At 43.1% G+C, this 14,510-nt stretch overlaps 1 protein-coding gene across 1 annotated transcript in view; it reads right to left on the bottom strand.

The window, feature by feature from the left end:
• Window positions 1-9,429: 9,429 nt before the first annotated feature.
• PIBF1 (progesterone immunomodulatory binding factor 1) overlaps window positions 9,430-14,510 on the bottom strand; it is a 93,625-nt gene continuing 88,544 nt past the window's right edge. The window contains exon 18 of the mRNA XM_081907310.1: window positions 9,430-9,678. Coding sequence (XP_081763436.1) covers window positions 9,622-9,678 — 57 coding nt within the window. The 3' untranslated portion in view covers window positions 9,430-9,621. The remainder of the gene's footprint in view (window positions 9,679-14,510) is intronic.

Here is a 14,510-nt window from a genome sequence, read left to right as displayed (position 1 = left end):
GAATGGCGGACTGTAATTGAACCACTGGATTTTGTACAATGATTAAATAATTATGTATTTAATTAATGCACATACCACTTTGCCTTTCAACAGAAATCTCCAAGTGGTTTACACATCCTAACAAAAAGAAATTAATACAAGAAATACAATACAGTCGTACCTTGGTTTTCGAACAGAATGCATTCCGGAAGTACGTTCGACTTCCAAAACGTTTGGAAACCAAGGCACAGCTTCTGATTGGCTTCCGATTGTGCAGGCTTCCAAGAAAACGTTCGAAAACCGGAACACTCACTTCCGGGTTTCAATCGTTTGGGAGCCGAAATGTACGAGTACCAAGGCATTCGACAACCAAGGTACGACTGTATAGATTCCATCTGCTACTCAGAATTCCACATTTTCTCTATACAGTAATAGCTTTGCAAGGAAAAATGCTGCAGTTCACATAGCCACCACTAGGTTGTCACTGTGGAAAGGAAATTATAGGGCTTGCCGATCACAGAACCTAGGACTTGCCAACCAGAAGGTCGGCGGTTCGAATCCCCGCGACAGGGTGAGCTCACATTGCTCGGTCCCTGCTCCTGCCAACCTAGCAGTTCAAAAGCACGCCAAAGTGCAAGTAGATAAACAGGTACCGCTCCGACGGGAAGGTAAATGGCGTTTCCGTGCGCTGCTCTTGTTAGCCAGAAGTGGCTTAGTCATGCTGGCCACATGACCCGGAAGCTGTAAGCCGGCTCCCTCGGCCAATAAAGCAAGATAAGTGCCACAACCCCAGAGTCGGTCATGACTGGACCTAATGGTCAGGGGTCCCTTTACCTTTACCAGCTGCCTGGAGTCCTCTCGACCAGACAGTTCTGCCATGATTGGTAGAACTAAATGCTGCAGTGACAAGAAATATACACAGTAGTCCCAGTGTGGCGGCACCACAGGTTCGTGTACTATGTTGGCAGTTTTATTTTCATTCCCCCCTCTAATTTTTCTGAACATGGAATTTGACTTTTTCACTGCTACTGCTCACTGGGTCAACATTTCCATCCAGTTATCCACCAGGACCCTAAGATCGCTCTCTTTTGGTCAGTTACTACCAGTTTGGACCTGAATCACTGCATTTGCCATTTTAGTGCCTGCTCCTCTAGCTAAAATAAACCCTTTCGCAGCTCCTCGCAACACCTTTTTTGCTTTTAAGTCTGTGAATAATTTGGCACCTTCCCGCTCCTGATCATGTATGAACAAGTTAGAAAACACTGGTCCTCAAACAGATCCTTGGAAGATTCCACTTCCTACACTCCTCAATTGTGACAAAATTACAGGCTCTCACCAAACCAACAGAGAAATTTCCAGGACCCTTCATGATGCCACAATTCCTGGAATTCTTTGGGGATAGCGGCAGCAGCATGGTATGAAACCGATTCAGGTTTCTTGCCTACATTTACTGTTCAGCAACAATTCACAGGTTTGCATTTGCAGATCAGCAACTCGCCCAGCTCCTGTTCCACCTCCTCTAATCTTCTCTGTGTGTTGTCATAGAAGCCTTCCAGGAAATAAAGTCCCACGATGAGTGCATGTTTAGATATTACATAGCACACTGGATGTATTAGTCCCTCTACTGTACAAATAAAACGGCATTTACAACAGTTGCTAGAAAACAAATGGCGTGCTGGTTGGCTTGTTTTTATTAGCTTCTTCCCCACACGGAATGGTATCATGCTGAGGATCCAGCTAGACAAACGGAAAACAAAGCCTTTGCTTGGAGAAGAATATGCCTGCAATCAAATGCACATAGTCTTAATTAATTGTGCCAATGCTAGAAACAGGCCTTAATCAGAGGAGTCTGTGCTAGTAGCGTGCAAGAATGCCCCCTCTCCCAATTTTTGGTCTTTATTTCATTAAATTTTAATAAATCCATTCGTTTTGCAATTTATTCATAGAAATAATATATTCGTTCTTAACATTTGCGCTGTGGTGAGCTATTGTATTTTGCTCTTTTTTGCTGACATTTGTGGTGGCAGCAGTGGTGGCGGCACAGTTTCCCAGAAGGCCCTGGAGGGACGTAAGATACAACTATTTTGTATGGTTAAGTGGGAAGCGGAGCAGAGTGTCTTTTATAGGCTTGTTTGAAGAAAAGGAATGGTTTTCTGCTCTTTGAGTTGCACGTAAAAAGTTAAATAATGACTTTTGTTTATTCTAAATTAAATAATAAATGCTATAACGCAACTCCAGCTCGCAAGGTCGGATTTTCCTCTGCGGAGGCTCAAAGCAGTCATGTTGGCAGGGGGGAGAGCAAGGAAGCCACGTGAGTTTGGGGGCAGGGTCAGCAGCACTGTCACTCCCTGGTCACCATGCGAGGACCCCTAGAAAGACATTCTGAAGTGTGGTTTGGCCCATATGCTGATGAACACAGAGACGGATCAGGAATTTCCCCGTTCAAAACTTTTCTGTACATATTAAGAGAAAATTTGATGAAAATGATGTATAGATGGTATTTAACACCAGTGAAGTTAGCAAAAATGTATCATACTCATGATAATAAATGCTGGAAATGTAAAGAAAAAGAAGGAACCTTTTGCCACATGTGGTGGATGTGCCCCAAGGTAAAAGACTTCTGGGAAAGGATTTATAATGAACTGAAAAAAGTGTTGAAAAACACATATATTAAAAAAACCAGAAGCCTTTTTACTTGGTATAGTGGGGGGTGAAATCCCTAAAAAGAATGTTACTTTTTTTCTGTATGCCACAACAGCTGCGAGAATATTGCTAGCCATTCTTCGATAGTTGGTAAATCTTGTTTCTTCCAATTTAGGAGGACCAGTGTTTTGAGCTGCATGCAAGATGATCCCCACCTTTTCCCTGTGAAATGTTGGGGGCACATGTATTATGGCCTGGCACTGTGTGAATTATAGAGGAATGACTACTGTAACTCAGTCCCATTCACAGGCCTTTAATTAAAGCAACAGAAGGTGGTTTTAAAATTATTGTCCCCGATTGCCTGAGGTTCTTTAAAAAAGACCTTACAGATTAGATTAGATGAAGGCAAGAAGTCCATATGTGGTGGGCATTTTCCACAGGAGATCCTAATCAGGTTGCCCTTAGGGGAGTTGCATTCTGTGCTCATTGTGCGAGAGTGGGGGCCTGCGCTGCATTTTGAAGACACAAAGAAAGGTAAGCCCCCTCCTGCGGTGGGTAAACATGGCCATTGTTCCCTTACCCCTGCTGGTTGGAATGAATGCTAAGCACTCGGATAATAAATGAAATTCCTCAAACCTGCAAGGAATGTGTCCATTCAGACAGTGTGTCAGCCACCTGTCATTTCCCTTTATTGCCATTAAAGGCCCATCTCTGATCTAATCATAGGTTTGGGGGAGTCTGGCTTTTAGAGACTAGGAGGATGGAGTCTGGGTTAAAATCCTGGAGTTAGCCCTTCATTTGCAGAGGTGTGTGCCTGAGAACCTAGATCCTTTGCAGAAGAGGGCAGGAGGGGAACAGTGATGTTTAAATCTGCACTGGCTCCCAGTACGTTTCCGAGCACGATTCAAAGTGTTGGTGCTGACCTTTAAAGCCCTAAACGGCCTCGGTCCTGTATACCTGAAGGAGCGTCTCCACCCCCATCGTTCAGCCCGGACACTGAGATCCAGTGTCGAGGGCCTTCTGGTGGTTCCGTCATGGCGAGAAGTGAGGCTACAGGGAACCAGACAGAGGGCCTTCTCGGTAGTGGCGCCCGCCCTGTGGAACGCCCTCCCATCAGATGTCAAAGAGATAAAGAATTACCTGACATTCAGAAAACATCTTAAGGCAGCCCTGTTCAGGGAAGTTTTTAATATGTAATGCTGTACTGTTTTTAACACTGATTGGGAGCCGCCCAGAGTGGCTGGGGAAACTCAGCCAGATGGGCGGGGTATAAATAATAAATTATTATTATTATTATTATTATTATTATTATTATTATTATTAATAAAAATTCAAAGGACAGAGGACCTGGAACTTTGGCTAGCCAAGGTACGATGCATTTGTAAACTATAACTAGAGACACAATTTACTCTTGCACCACAAAGCAGGGGTCACCAACTCTTTTGGGCCCATGGACATATTTTGAATTACAAGAGAGGGTTGTGCCCTCCCCTTCCTCTTTGCTTCTCTCTTCCCAGTCAGTCTCCAGGCAGGCAGGCATAGACATAAAACACTTACCGGTAACTTTTCCACAGGGTCTATGGACAAAAGCTGGATCATGAAAAGGACCCACTTGCATTTTACACATGGTCCTCACAAAACAGCTGTCAAATTGTAGCTTACTGTGGTAGGCTGTGCCAGTGCAAGTCATGAAAGCACAGATCTGCAGCGTGGACCCTCATGGGTGTTCATTATTTTTTACATATTGTGACAACAACATTACCCCCAACACATCTGCATGCACAGAGGTGACCTATGGTTTGATGATGGTTTGGAGGCGAATCAAGCCCTTGTAAAAATTCTAAGGATCCGTGAGAAACTGTGCCTTTGATTCATGCTTTTGCACCAGATGTGATTGTCAGCGGACAAAGGTGTGATCAGCGATTTTTTTTGGAGGGGGGGTTAAGGGGAGATGGTTGTGGGGAAGGGGCAAAAGGATGCAATTTAAGAGAATCTGTTTTATTGGACCCGATTTGTGTTTGTGCATTTTTCAGTGTTCCCCGCTCCTTCGCCATCCTTACTCCTGTGGCACCCCCCGTTGTCCTTCCTTCTCCTCCCTTTTCTTTTCCCCAGTCACCCAAATTGCTCCCCTTTCTCACTTCAACATTTGAAGTGGCCCTGAGATTGCTATGAGTGCATGCTGGATTAGCAGAATTGCCTATTTCTTCCATGGATGAGATTACAAGGACGTGTAATCATGCAGAGGCACAACAGGCAAACTCTTCCTTAGTTGGTACTTCGTGCTCCTGGGTTCCTTTAATTCCATTTCCTGTCATGCTGGTTGTTCACTTGCAGCATACAATGCGCTCTGGCACACAGTGTGGGAATGGCTGCCATAAGGAAGCAGAACACTGTCAAACTGTTGTGCAGAAAGAGCGTGTATCCATAACGGCTGATGGAACGCAGGACAGAAAATGAGTTCTAGCTGGTGTGCTGGATCGTTTTAAATGAATCCCGCATTGTATAATGAAAGGAAAAATGAAATGATCTTCAGTGAAATGTGGTCACAGATTCCATCCAAGACTTTTCCTGCAATTAAGTTACATTTGCTGATCCAACATGCCTTTAAGTGAAGCATTAATATAAAGGCTCTGATTATTCACAGTCAAAGAAAGTTGATTCTTTTACTTGGAAATCAAAGCATTCTTTCACAGTGGTTCTTTTAGAGTTGTCTTCACACAGGGATTCATGCGCACAAGCTATGCTTGCTGTCTCTGGCAATATCGTCTTTCTACACTCTAAACAACATGGTCAACAATCAGTATTTCAGCCCTTTAGATATACATGGGAGCAAAGTTTCGTCCCCTGCTCACTTCCTTACACAAAATGCAAATGCTTTTTAAATTAATTGAGTTTCTGCCAAGCCCCCCCCCCCGCAAACATCCCAGCCTTCAGTGACAATCAGAACAATGTACAGGATTGCGTATGCAAAAGTAGCCGCTTCTTAGCATTTCTCACATTTTGAAGGGTTGCAGATTTTGCCATGATCAGAGAGCTATGTTTGTGAAGCCAACTGTGAGCCCTTAGACTTGTTCAAGCTTATCATAGAATCATAGAGTTGGAAGAGACCACAAGGGCCATCGAGTCCAACCCCCTGCCAAGCAGGAAACACCATCAGAGCACTCCTGACATATGGTTGTCAAGCCTCTGCTTAAAGACCTCCAAAGAAGGAGACTCCACCACACTCCTTGGCAGCAAATTCCACTGTCGAACAGCTCTTACTGTCAGGAAGTTCTTCCTAATGTTTAGGTGGAATCTTCTTTCTTGTAGCTTAGAGAATGAATGAATCTTTATTTGCGTCAGCTGTCGGCCATAGCAATAAAACAACAATACAAAGAATAGAAATAAAAAGTCAATTATATAAAATACATTTTAGGGTTTTGAATCAATAGTCAAATAGTGGATCTTATTCCGATTGCCCCAGCTAAAAACCTTGCCACCTCAGACAGCATCTCCTTATAATCAAGGGTGAGGAGACTCCAGACTTCCTGAATCTGCTTAGTTTCTCCCCCTTTAACTAAGATCCCAAGATCTGCCAATCAGAGCCAGGTGCAGAAGACACAGATTGAGAATGAAAGAGCCCAGTGGAGAAATTCTGAATCAAATATGTTTTCAGTAACAGCCGGGTGGGAAAAGTCATCTTCTCATCTTTAGACAATTGAGAGTCAGAAACCCATGCTGATTTACTGTAGATAAGCCTGAGTTATCTTCTGCCCCCACTCAGCCTAGATCACATAACAAATTACTATTCAAAGTGGGTGGTGGGAGTAGCTTCAGAAGTACTTTGTGACGTAGTGCAGTTCAAAGAAGAGAAAGGCATTGGTTTAGCCTGAAGAAAAAAGTCCTCTGTGAGAACACTCTTAAAAATTCCTGAAGGGATGTCTCATAGAAGAGGGCACAGGCGTGTTCTGGCATAAGTCACAGGGCTAGGTGAACTGCAATATTTGGAGCAGTCTCTACACTATTCCTGTTTCTAGGGCTCCTTCCAGAGTGGGTTTTTCCCTGACTAAGTAATCAAAGGGGGAAGCCAGGTCTTTTTTTTTTCAGATGGGAGACATTAACTTTGACATCCTATACCCTTTTAAATGTATTTGTGGGAGGGGATGGGAGAGGACAGCTTATTGATTTGTGGTTTTTTGTTCTTGTTTTTATTATGTATTTTGTGTTTTTATCTTGTATTTTCATGTTGTGAACTGCCCTGAGATCTATGGATGAAGGGCAGTATACGAATTTAATCAAAGAATTTGACTTCTTAGTCAGGTTTCCTTGCTTTTCTTTTTTTAAACAAAAAGCCAACCCAATCAAAACAAATATAAAACTGAAACAAAACAAAAGCTACAAACATTGATATATCTATAAAGCAGGCCCACCCACTAAAAGGCCTAAACCTCTCCCAAATTAAAGGCCATAAGCCTGGCTGAAAATGAATGTTTTCCTGGTGCTGAAAGGTGGCTGGTTATGGTGCCAGACATGCTTCCCTGGGAATTCCATAACTGGGGAGCCACCAATGAAAAGGTCCTGTTCTTGTATTGCCACTCTCTGAATCTACCTCAGAGATGGTACATACATGGAGAAGAACCTCAGATGATTCCAGGTCCAGGTTGGTTCATGTGGGGAGAGGTTGTCATTGAAGCTTTGGGTCCTGATCTGCACACACCACACTTAATTGCAATAACTCAGGGTGCATTGACACTGACTGACTAGGACTGGAGGAGCTCAAGGGAACTTCTAGTCTCTGGGCTTTGAGGACATTTTTAGAGAAAGCACCACTCTCCTGCTACGGCCACTCTTGTCCTATTGCTTGTCTGCCTACTGCACAACTGAAAGGGGGTGAGAGGATTTCCAACTTTGAGTGAAAATAGGTTCATAGCTACTACAAGTCTCCAACTTTGTTTAAAAAGAAGTGCCCTGAATTGCGGTGTGAATTCATAGCCTGACTCCAGTCTTCAGCTTCATTCCAAATTAAAATGATACAAATCTATTGTATGACTGCATCTGGAATACTGTGATGAGTTCTGGTTGCGGCGCCATCAAAAGGATGCTGTAGAGTTGGATAAAGTAATGAACCAAATAATCAAGGGCAGAGTTACAGTGCGCTGTCTCCAGCAGAGGTTTCCTGAGCTTCCTGCAGGTGAGTCATTAGGTTGTTCCTTACTCCCAGTTAAAGATAAACCTTGCAAATTAGATTTCAAAAGAAGAGGCTCAGAGAACAGAGGCTAAGAGCCTGTGATGTACATATGCATTATCTATACATTTTGAGATTTGACTTTGATGCTTCCAACTGCTTTGAGAAGATCTGAATAACATATGGCCTTATAATGTAAATCATATTGTTGACTTTTAAATGACTTAATCAGATTACCTGGGGGATACGAAGTGTGTGCCAGACAAACGAAGTGATCAATAACAATGAGAGAGAAATGGACAGATTAACAGAGCTGAGACATTCAGTGTGTATTTGATCATTCCTTTCACTGGAAACAGCACTTTGATCTGATCTCAGGGGAATAGCAAGGAGGGTCTGTAGGAGGCAAAAAAGAGTGCGTAACATGGCGCCTTAAAGACAAACCCATTTATTGTGACATAAGCGTCTGTGAGCTCCGGCCGCTATTTTAACATTGCTACTCCAGATGCATTAACTACACTCCCCAAATCAGAGGGTGGTTTACAGATGCTGGCATTTTGCTCTGAACTCCTTCCCATCTGTGATTACACTAGAGGTTCATCCACTGTGCTCAACATTCTGGCAGTGGTGTTATTGAACAGCAGCTCGGTTCATAATTTTGATCCCTGGTCTCACCGTGAGTGAACAGGCTAGCCTAGCATGTTTAACGTGTGGGGGACCTGATGCATCTCTGCCTTCCTGTGTACTGTGTCCAATACTAATCCAGACTAGAGGGTTTGTAGGGAAGGCATTTCATAGTTCATTCTCCCTCATTGAGAAGCCTCTCCTCTTAGCAGCTGGAGTAGAGGGCCTGTGTCCGGTGTGGGGTCAAGGAGACAGGTTGAGGATGCTGTTGCTGTACTGCCCACCTTGCTGCCCCCAAACCTCCCTGACCAAGCTGGCTGATGTAGTTTCTGGTGTGGTCTTGGAGGATCTTCAATATCCAAGGACTCCTCAGAGGCAGCTCAGGGTTTCATGGCTTCCAAGGCAACTAAATGGAACTGCCCATGAGTGTTAGCAGCTCAACATAGACCAGAATATACACATGTAATGTTCATCTCCACATTCACAGAGATTCATGTGCTTTGCTCACATGAATGCAAAGCCATGGTTTATGGGTTACATGAGCCCATTCCGCCTTCTCCCTGTGTACACTTCGTTACATCTACCAACATTGGTTCAAACCATAGTTTCCAATCCTGGGTTGGAAGGCAACAGCAAACCAGGATATTAAATGAATTGGAGAACATGAGAGGAAGCACATGATTCCATGAATTACTTGTAATTTCCTCCTGGCCACCAAGTTGAGGTTATGTCTCAAGTAAACCATGGGAAACTGTACTGATTGAATTTCTACTTTCCACAGTGTGATCAAAGGCACAAAGCCTGTCTGGAAACATGTGCCATCCCAGACATATCCAAATCTGAGTAACAGAAAATGCTTTCCTTGTAGCTGAACATAATTGCTTCCCAACAGACGGATGCTTAAAAATGATCTTCTACAAGGATATTCTCATGTTCCTAGAAGTCAGAGGAGCACAAAAATGGCTTAGTACATAAAATTATTTTCAAATATGAACTCTTAAAGAAACACCAGTTACAGATTAACAAATTCAAATGCCTTTAATAGTCAACCTTTCAGCACAAGGGCTGGTATATGAATTTTGAAATTCACAAAAGCGATTCAGAAAGTTCTCTTTAAATTTGAAATAAAGGGAATGAAAATAGAGGTGTGTAATTAAGACGTTTTTAGAACACGATTATAATTATCAACATTTATTTCTTGAAATAATAACCTAAGATGCTTTTTTCTGCTTTACCTTCTTCAAGTATTGTAGTGGAGCTTCGTTTGTCTGTGAAATAAAATAAACACATTTGTGTAGTTGAAGGAAGCAATAATAAAGCAGCAGTGGTGCAGCACTCACCTAACACTTAACCTGCAACCATTTTGGCAAGTTTCAGTCCTATAATGTGCTATAATTTCATTAGAGCTGCACATTTAACATGAATCAGGCAAGCAAGCAAAACACAACCACCAAAACAAACAAGTATGCAATTCAAGATCTACCTCCAGAAAACCAGAATTCTGTAATCTCTGAACATTATGAAAATGACACACATTTGCATACATTTGCTCATGTTGTATAACCTAGTCTGTTTGTGCTGGGCACTGAAAGAGCCAAAGAACTATGCAAATCAATGAACACTTGTTCTCTGTGTTCAGCCTCACCTTTAAGACCTTATGTAAGGCCTGCCACTACATTTTCAAACCTACCTTTACAGTTTTAGGGTGCTTCTGCACTCTCATTTTACAGGTGGTTGGCACCATCAATCAAGGTGCTGTCCACCTAAAAGCCAAATATTCAGTTGGGGCAGGGAGCTGCAATCTGTGTTCCAACTACTGTTAAGTCCACATCAATGAACATACTCAGCAGTTGGGAATGTTGCCAATATTATAAAAAAACCTGATGGGTCAAAACCTCCATAACAACAAGTGCCTTGCTTGGTTTCAGAAGCTGTCTTTCTGCTCTTATCAGGTCTAGAGGTACCCTCATTATCAAGATCAGGGGTCAGGAAGGTTTATCTGGTTGGGGCGGATCGGTCCCTCAGTGGGCCTGATCGCCCACCCGCCCGTGATTTTGGGCATCTGCGCAGATGTGATTTTTGGGTTTAGCGCAATGTGCCGGTTTAGCGCAATGTGCGAGTGGGCAGCTCAGTTCGGGGACGGCTCGGGGGCCGGTCAAACAAGCTCTGCAGGCCGCTTCTGATCCATGGGCCCTAGGTTGCTGACCCCTGATCAAGATGCTAATTTCAACAGTTGGTTAGAGCATGGTGCTGATAATGCCAAGGTTGCAGGTTTGATCCCCATAAGGGACAGCTGCACATTCCCGCATTGTAGGGGGTTAGACAAGATGATCCTCAAGGTCTCTTCCAACTCTGATTCTATGATCTGTTGCCTGGACAATTTGATTGTTCTGTGAGCGCAAGCATTTCTGCTTGCGCAACAAAAAGATCTCCCCCAGACCCCACTGCTCTGGGGGTTCTCTCAACCCTCCAAAGTAGACTTGCAGAAGCTGCAGGGGGCATGCATGGGGAGGAAGCCCCACTGTGCTAGTGGGAGTCCTTCTGCTAGTGGAATGAGTTAGTTTAATCCAGCCCCATACTTTGTGTATGCAATGTGACTGGAATCAATATAGCTCTCTTCAGTGAAAAATAATGGCATACTATATATTAAGGTGTTAAAAAAAAAACTTTCAACTCATGAAGATGCTAAAGAAGAGCTAGGGGAAACAGCAGCTGTGCTAAAATACGGAGATATACTAAGGACAATTAATTTAGTATTAGAGATGTTTGGAAAAGAATACTTGAAAGTAGCGGTGTCAATTACATAAGGTTAACACCATCTCACTTGCATTCTGTCTTTAAGGCCCACTGACCGTATCTTCTTTTGCAGAAGATACACAAAAGAGAGCTGCACCAAATTCAAACAGAAATCTTGTGTTCGGATTGTGATTAGCAGATACGATTTCTCCTCACCTCCCTGCACCCTCCTCTCAAACAACAACAACAACAACAGTACAAGGTTCTGCAGTCAGATCTTTGGAATAACCACGGAACAAAGACATAGGGTGGTGTGACATGGCATCCATTTAGATTAGTCATTGCTGAAATGGATGTATGCCTCAAAGAAGCATGATGAAGTTTATTATTTGGAATACCTTTTCTTTATCCAAGACACTGTTCCATTGAGCATATTTATTATTTCTCAATCACCTTTACTGTCAAACCTGGGAGGTAATTTTGCTCCTATTTGCATTTGTTGCAAAGCCATTTCCCAGGATTTCCATAAAGTTCTGTGGGCGTCTGCTTATTGAGAGCTTGTGTAGTTTTTAAGTTAGTGTCGGACTTAAGACTGGAGGGGCCAAATCGCCACTTAGAGGAAATGTGTGATTCATGGTGACACTTAAATATGTGTCTTGAGCAGCTATGGGAGCAATCCAAATCCAATAGCTGTGAGGGTAAGTGGAATTGGGTACAGGTGGGGCTCTGGCTGAGCCTGGGCTCAGCTATGGCGACACTGGCTGGAATCCCCCATTCTGGCTCAGCCACAGATGCACTGCCCAAGTCCTCCATCCTGGCTCAGCTGGCATAAGTCTCGAAAAAGGGACATTCCGGGAACATGGCAGGGGGAGACATTTCCTTCTTCCAATCTCTGTTTACTTCAGTCATGTGACCTAGCAACACAGTGGAAGTGACACTGGCAAATAGGGCGGTGTAAGTCTAATTCTATCTTAAAGGTTTGCTTATTATTTTCTTAATTTCTTTTTTTATAAATATTTATTAAACTTTTTCAAAAGAAATACATTAAAAAACAAAAAGAAAAAACAACAAAAATACAAAATACACAAAAAATATAAAAACAGAAAACATAAAAACACATAAAATTTCCATTTACTTATTTTCTTTTAACTTGTTTTACAGACCTCCTCATACCTCCCTTTCTTATATTCCATTTTTTTAAAAATAATTTTTATTAAGTTTTCACATTTTACACACCAAGATAATCCAAAAACAAAACACATATAAATTCATAACTTTCTTAACCCCCCTCCTTGACTTCCCCCCACCCTCCCTTCATACATCCCAATTTCAACAATTAGCTCCGCAAATTCTTATCTCTCATCTTTCACCTATTATTGTTATTTTAAAAATTAATTCTTATTACTTGGCCAAATCTTACATATCCAATTTTCTTATAGCTATTAGATTCTTTTCTAAGGTCGACCCAAATTCTCTTCCACGAATTCCCTTTCATATACTAAATATAGATCATAATAAACAAAAAATCATAAAAATTTTATAGTTCTATTCTATTCTCCCTCCCCTCCCTGCCCCGGTTTCTGTCCCTTCCCAACTGAAAGTCCATAAAACAGTTCCTAGCCTTTCTTATATTCCAGTTCCAATTATTAACTCAGCAAATTATTAATTCTCACCATTAATTTTGCTTATTTCAAAGTCTTAATTTTTCATATATCTTAAAACATTACAGCTGGAAACTACTTAATTTCAATCCAGCATCATTCTAGCATTCCTTAATTTTGCAATATTTCTGAAGATAATCTTTAAACTTCTTCCAATCTTCTTCCGCCGGCTCTTTCCCTATTTTCTTAATTACAATATATTTGTATACTGCCCTATACCCGTAGATCTGAGTGTGGTTTGTAACAGAAAACCACATATAAAAAACAGAAAATACATAAAACAAACATAAAGGCAACCCTCAATCAGCCAAAGGCCTGGTTAAAGAGGAATGTTTTTGCCTGGGGCCAGCTGAACCTCCCTGGGGAGAGCATTCCACAGATGGGGGGGCCACTGCAGAAAAGACCCTGTTCTCGTGTTGCCACCCTCTGGACCTGTCGTGGAGGAGGCACACGAAAAAGGACCTCAGAAGATAATATCAGGGTCTGGGTAGGTTTAAACGGAAAGCGGTGGTCCTTGTTTTCCCTCTGTGAGACTCAGACCAGCTCAGTTGGCAGTATCCTTGCTCCTGAATTTGGAACAGGAATAAATTGCCCCAGGATAATTTACCCTGGTGTAACATATGCTGACGTCCGATAGCTTGGATTGCTCTGCCCCTTAGGAAATACAGTCATCCCTTGGGATGAAGTAGCTTCGGGATGAATATTTTCGGGTTGCGCTCCATGGCGACCCGGCAGTAACAGAACGCGTTACTTCCGGGTTTCGTCGCTCGCGCATGTGCTCAAAATGACGCCACGCGCATACGCAGAAGTGGCGAATCACGACCCGTGCAGATGCAGGTTGCGTTCACGTCAGGATGCAAACGGGGCTCTGTAACGGATCCCGTTTGCATCCAGAGGTACCACTGTATTCACTTCTCTCTTTATTAGGAGCATTCTGGTATGGTGGTTAAGAGTATTGGATCCTGGTTCAGATCCTGACAGAGCCATGAAGGTCACTAGGTGATCCTGAGTCACCACCTCACAGGGTTGTTGTGAGGATAAGTAGACAATGTAAGTAGACAATGTATGCTGCCGTGAACACTTAGGTGGAAGGGTGGACTAAACATTTACCGTATTTTTCGCTCTATAGGACGCACTTTTCCCCCTCCAAAAATGAAGGGGAAATGTGTGTGCGTCCTATGGAGCGAATGCAGGCTTTCGTTGAAGTCTGGAGAGCGAGAGGGGTCAGTGCGCACCAACCCCTCTTGCTCTCCAGGTTTCAGGAAGCTATCCGCAAGCCTTCGGAGCGCGGCGGGAGTGCCCGCCGGGCTCCAAAAGCTGGCGGATAACTGCCTGCCGCCCGAAGCCCGGGGAGCACAGCACTGCGCACCCTGGGCTTCGGGCAGATATCCGCAAACCTTCGGATCCCAGTCGGAGTTCCCACCGGGCTCAGAAGGCTTGCGGATAGCAGGCAGCAGCCCAAAGCTGCTTTTCTGTTTTTTCCCCTGTTCTCCCCCTCCTATGGTCCGGTGCGTCCTATGGTCCGGTGCGTCCTATAGAGCGAAAAATACGGTAATTTGTTGTGAGGATAAAATGGGTAAGAAGACCATGTATGCTGCCTTGAACACTTTGGTGGAAGGGTGGACTAAAGATTTAATTAATGAAAATAAAATACACATATTTTTATTTGAGAGCTCATAGTTCCAACATTGTATCTACCACAC

Source organism: Podarcis melisellensis (assembly GCF_964234715.1).
Source record: "Podarcis melisellensis genome assembly, chromosome: 4".
Taxonomy (NCBI): Eukaryota; Metazoa; Chordata; class Lepidosauria; order Squamata; family Lacertidae; genus Podarcis; species Podarcis melisellensis.
The sequence above is the reverse complement of the archived record's forward strand: the minus strand, read 5'-3'. Positions and strand labels throughout refer to the sequence as shown.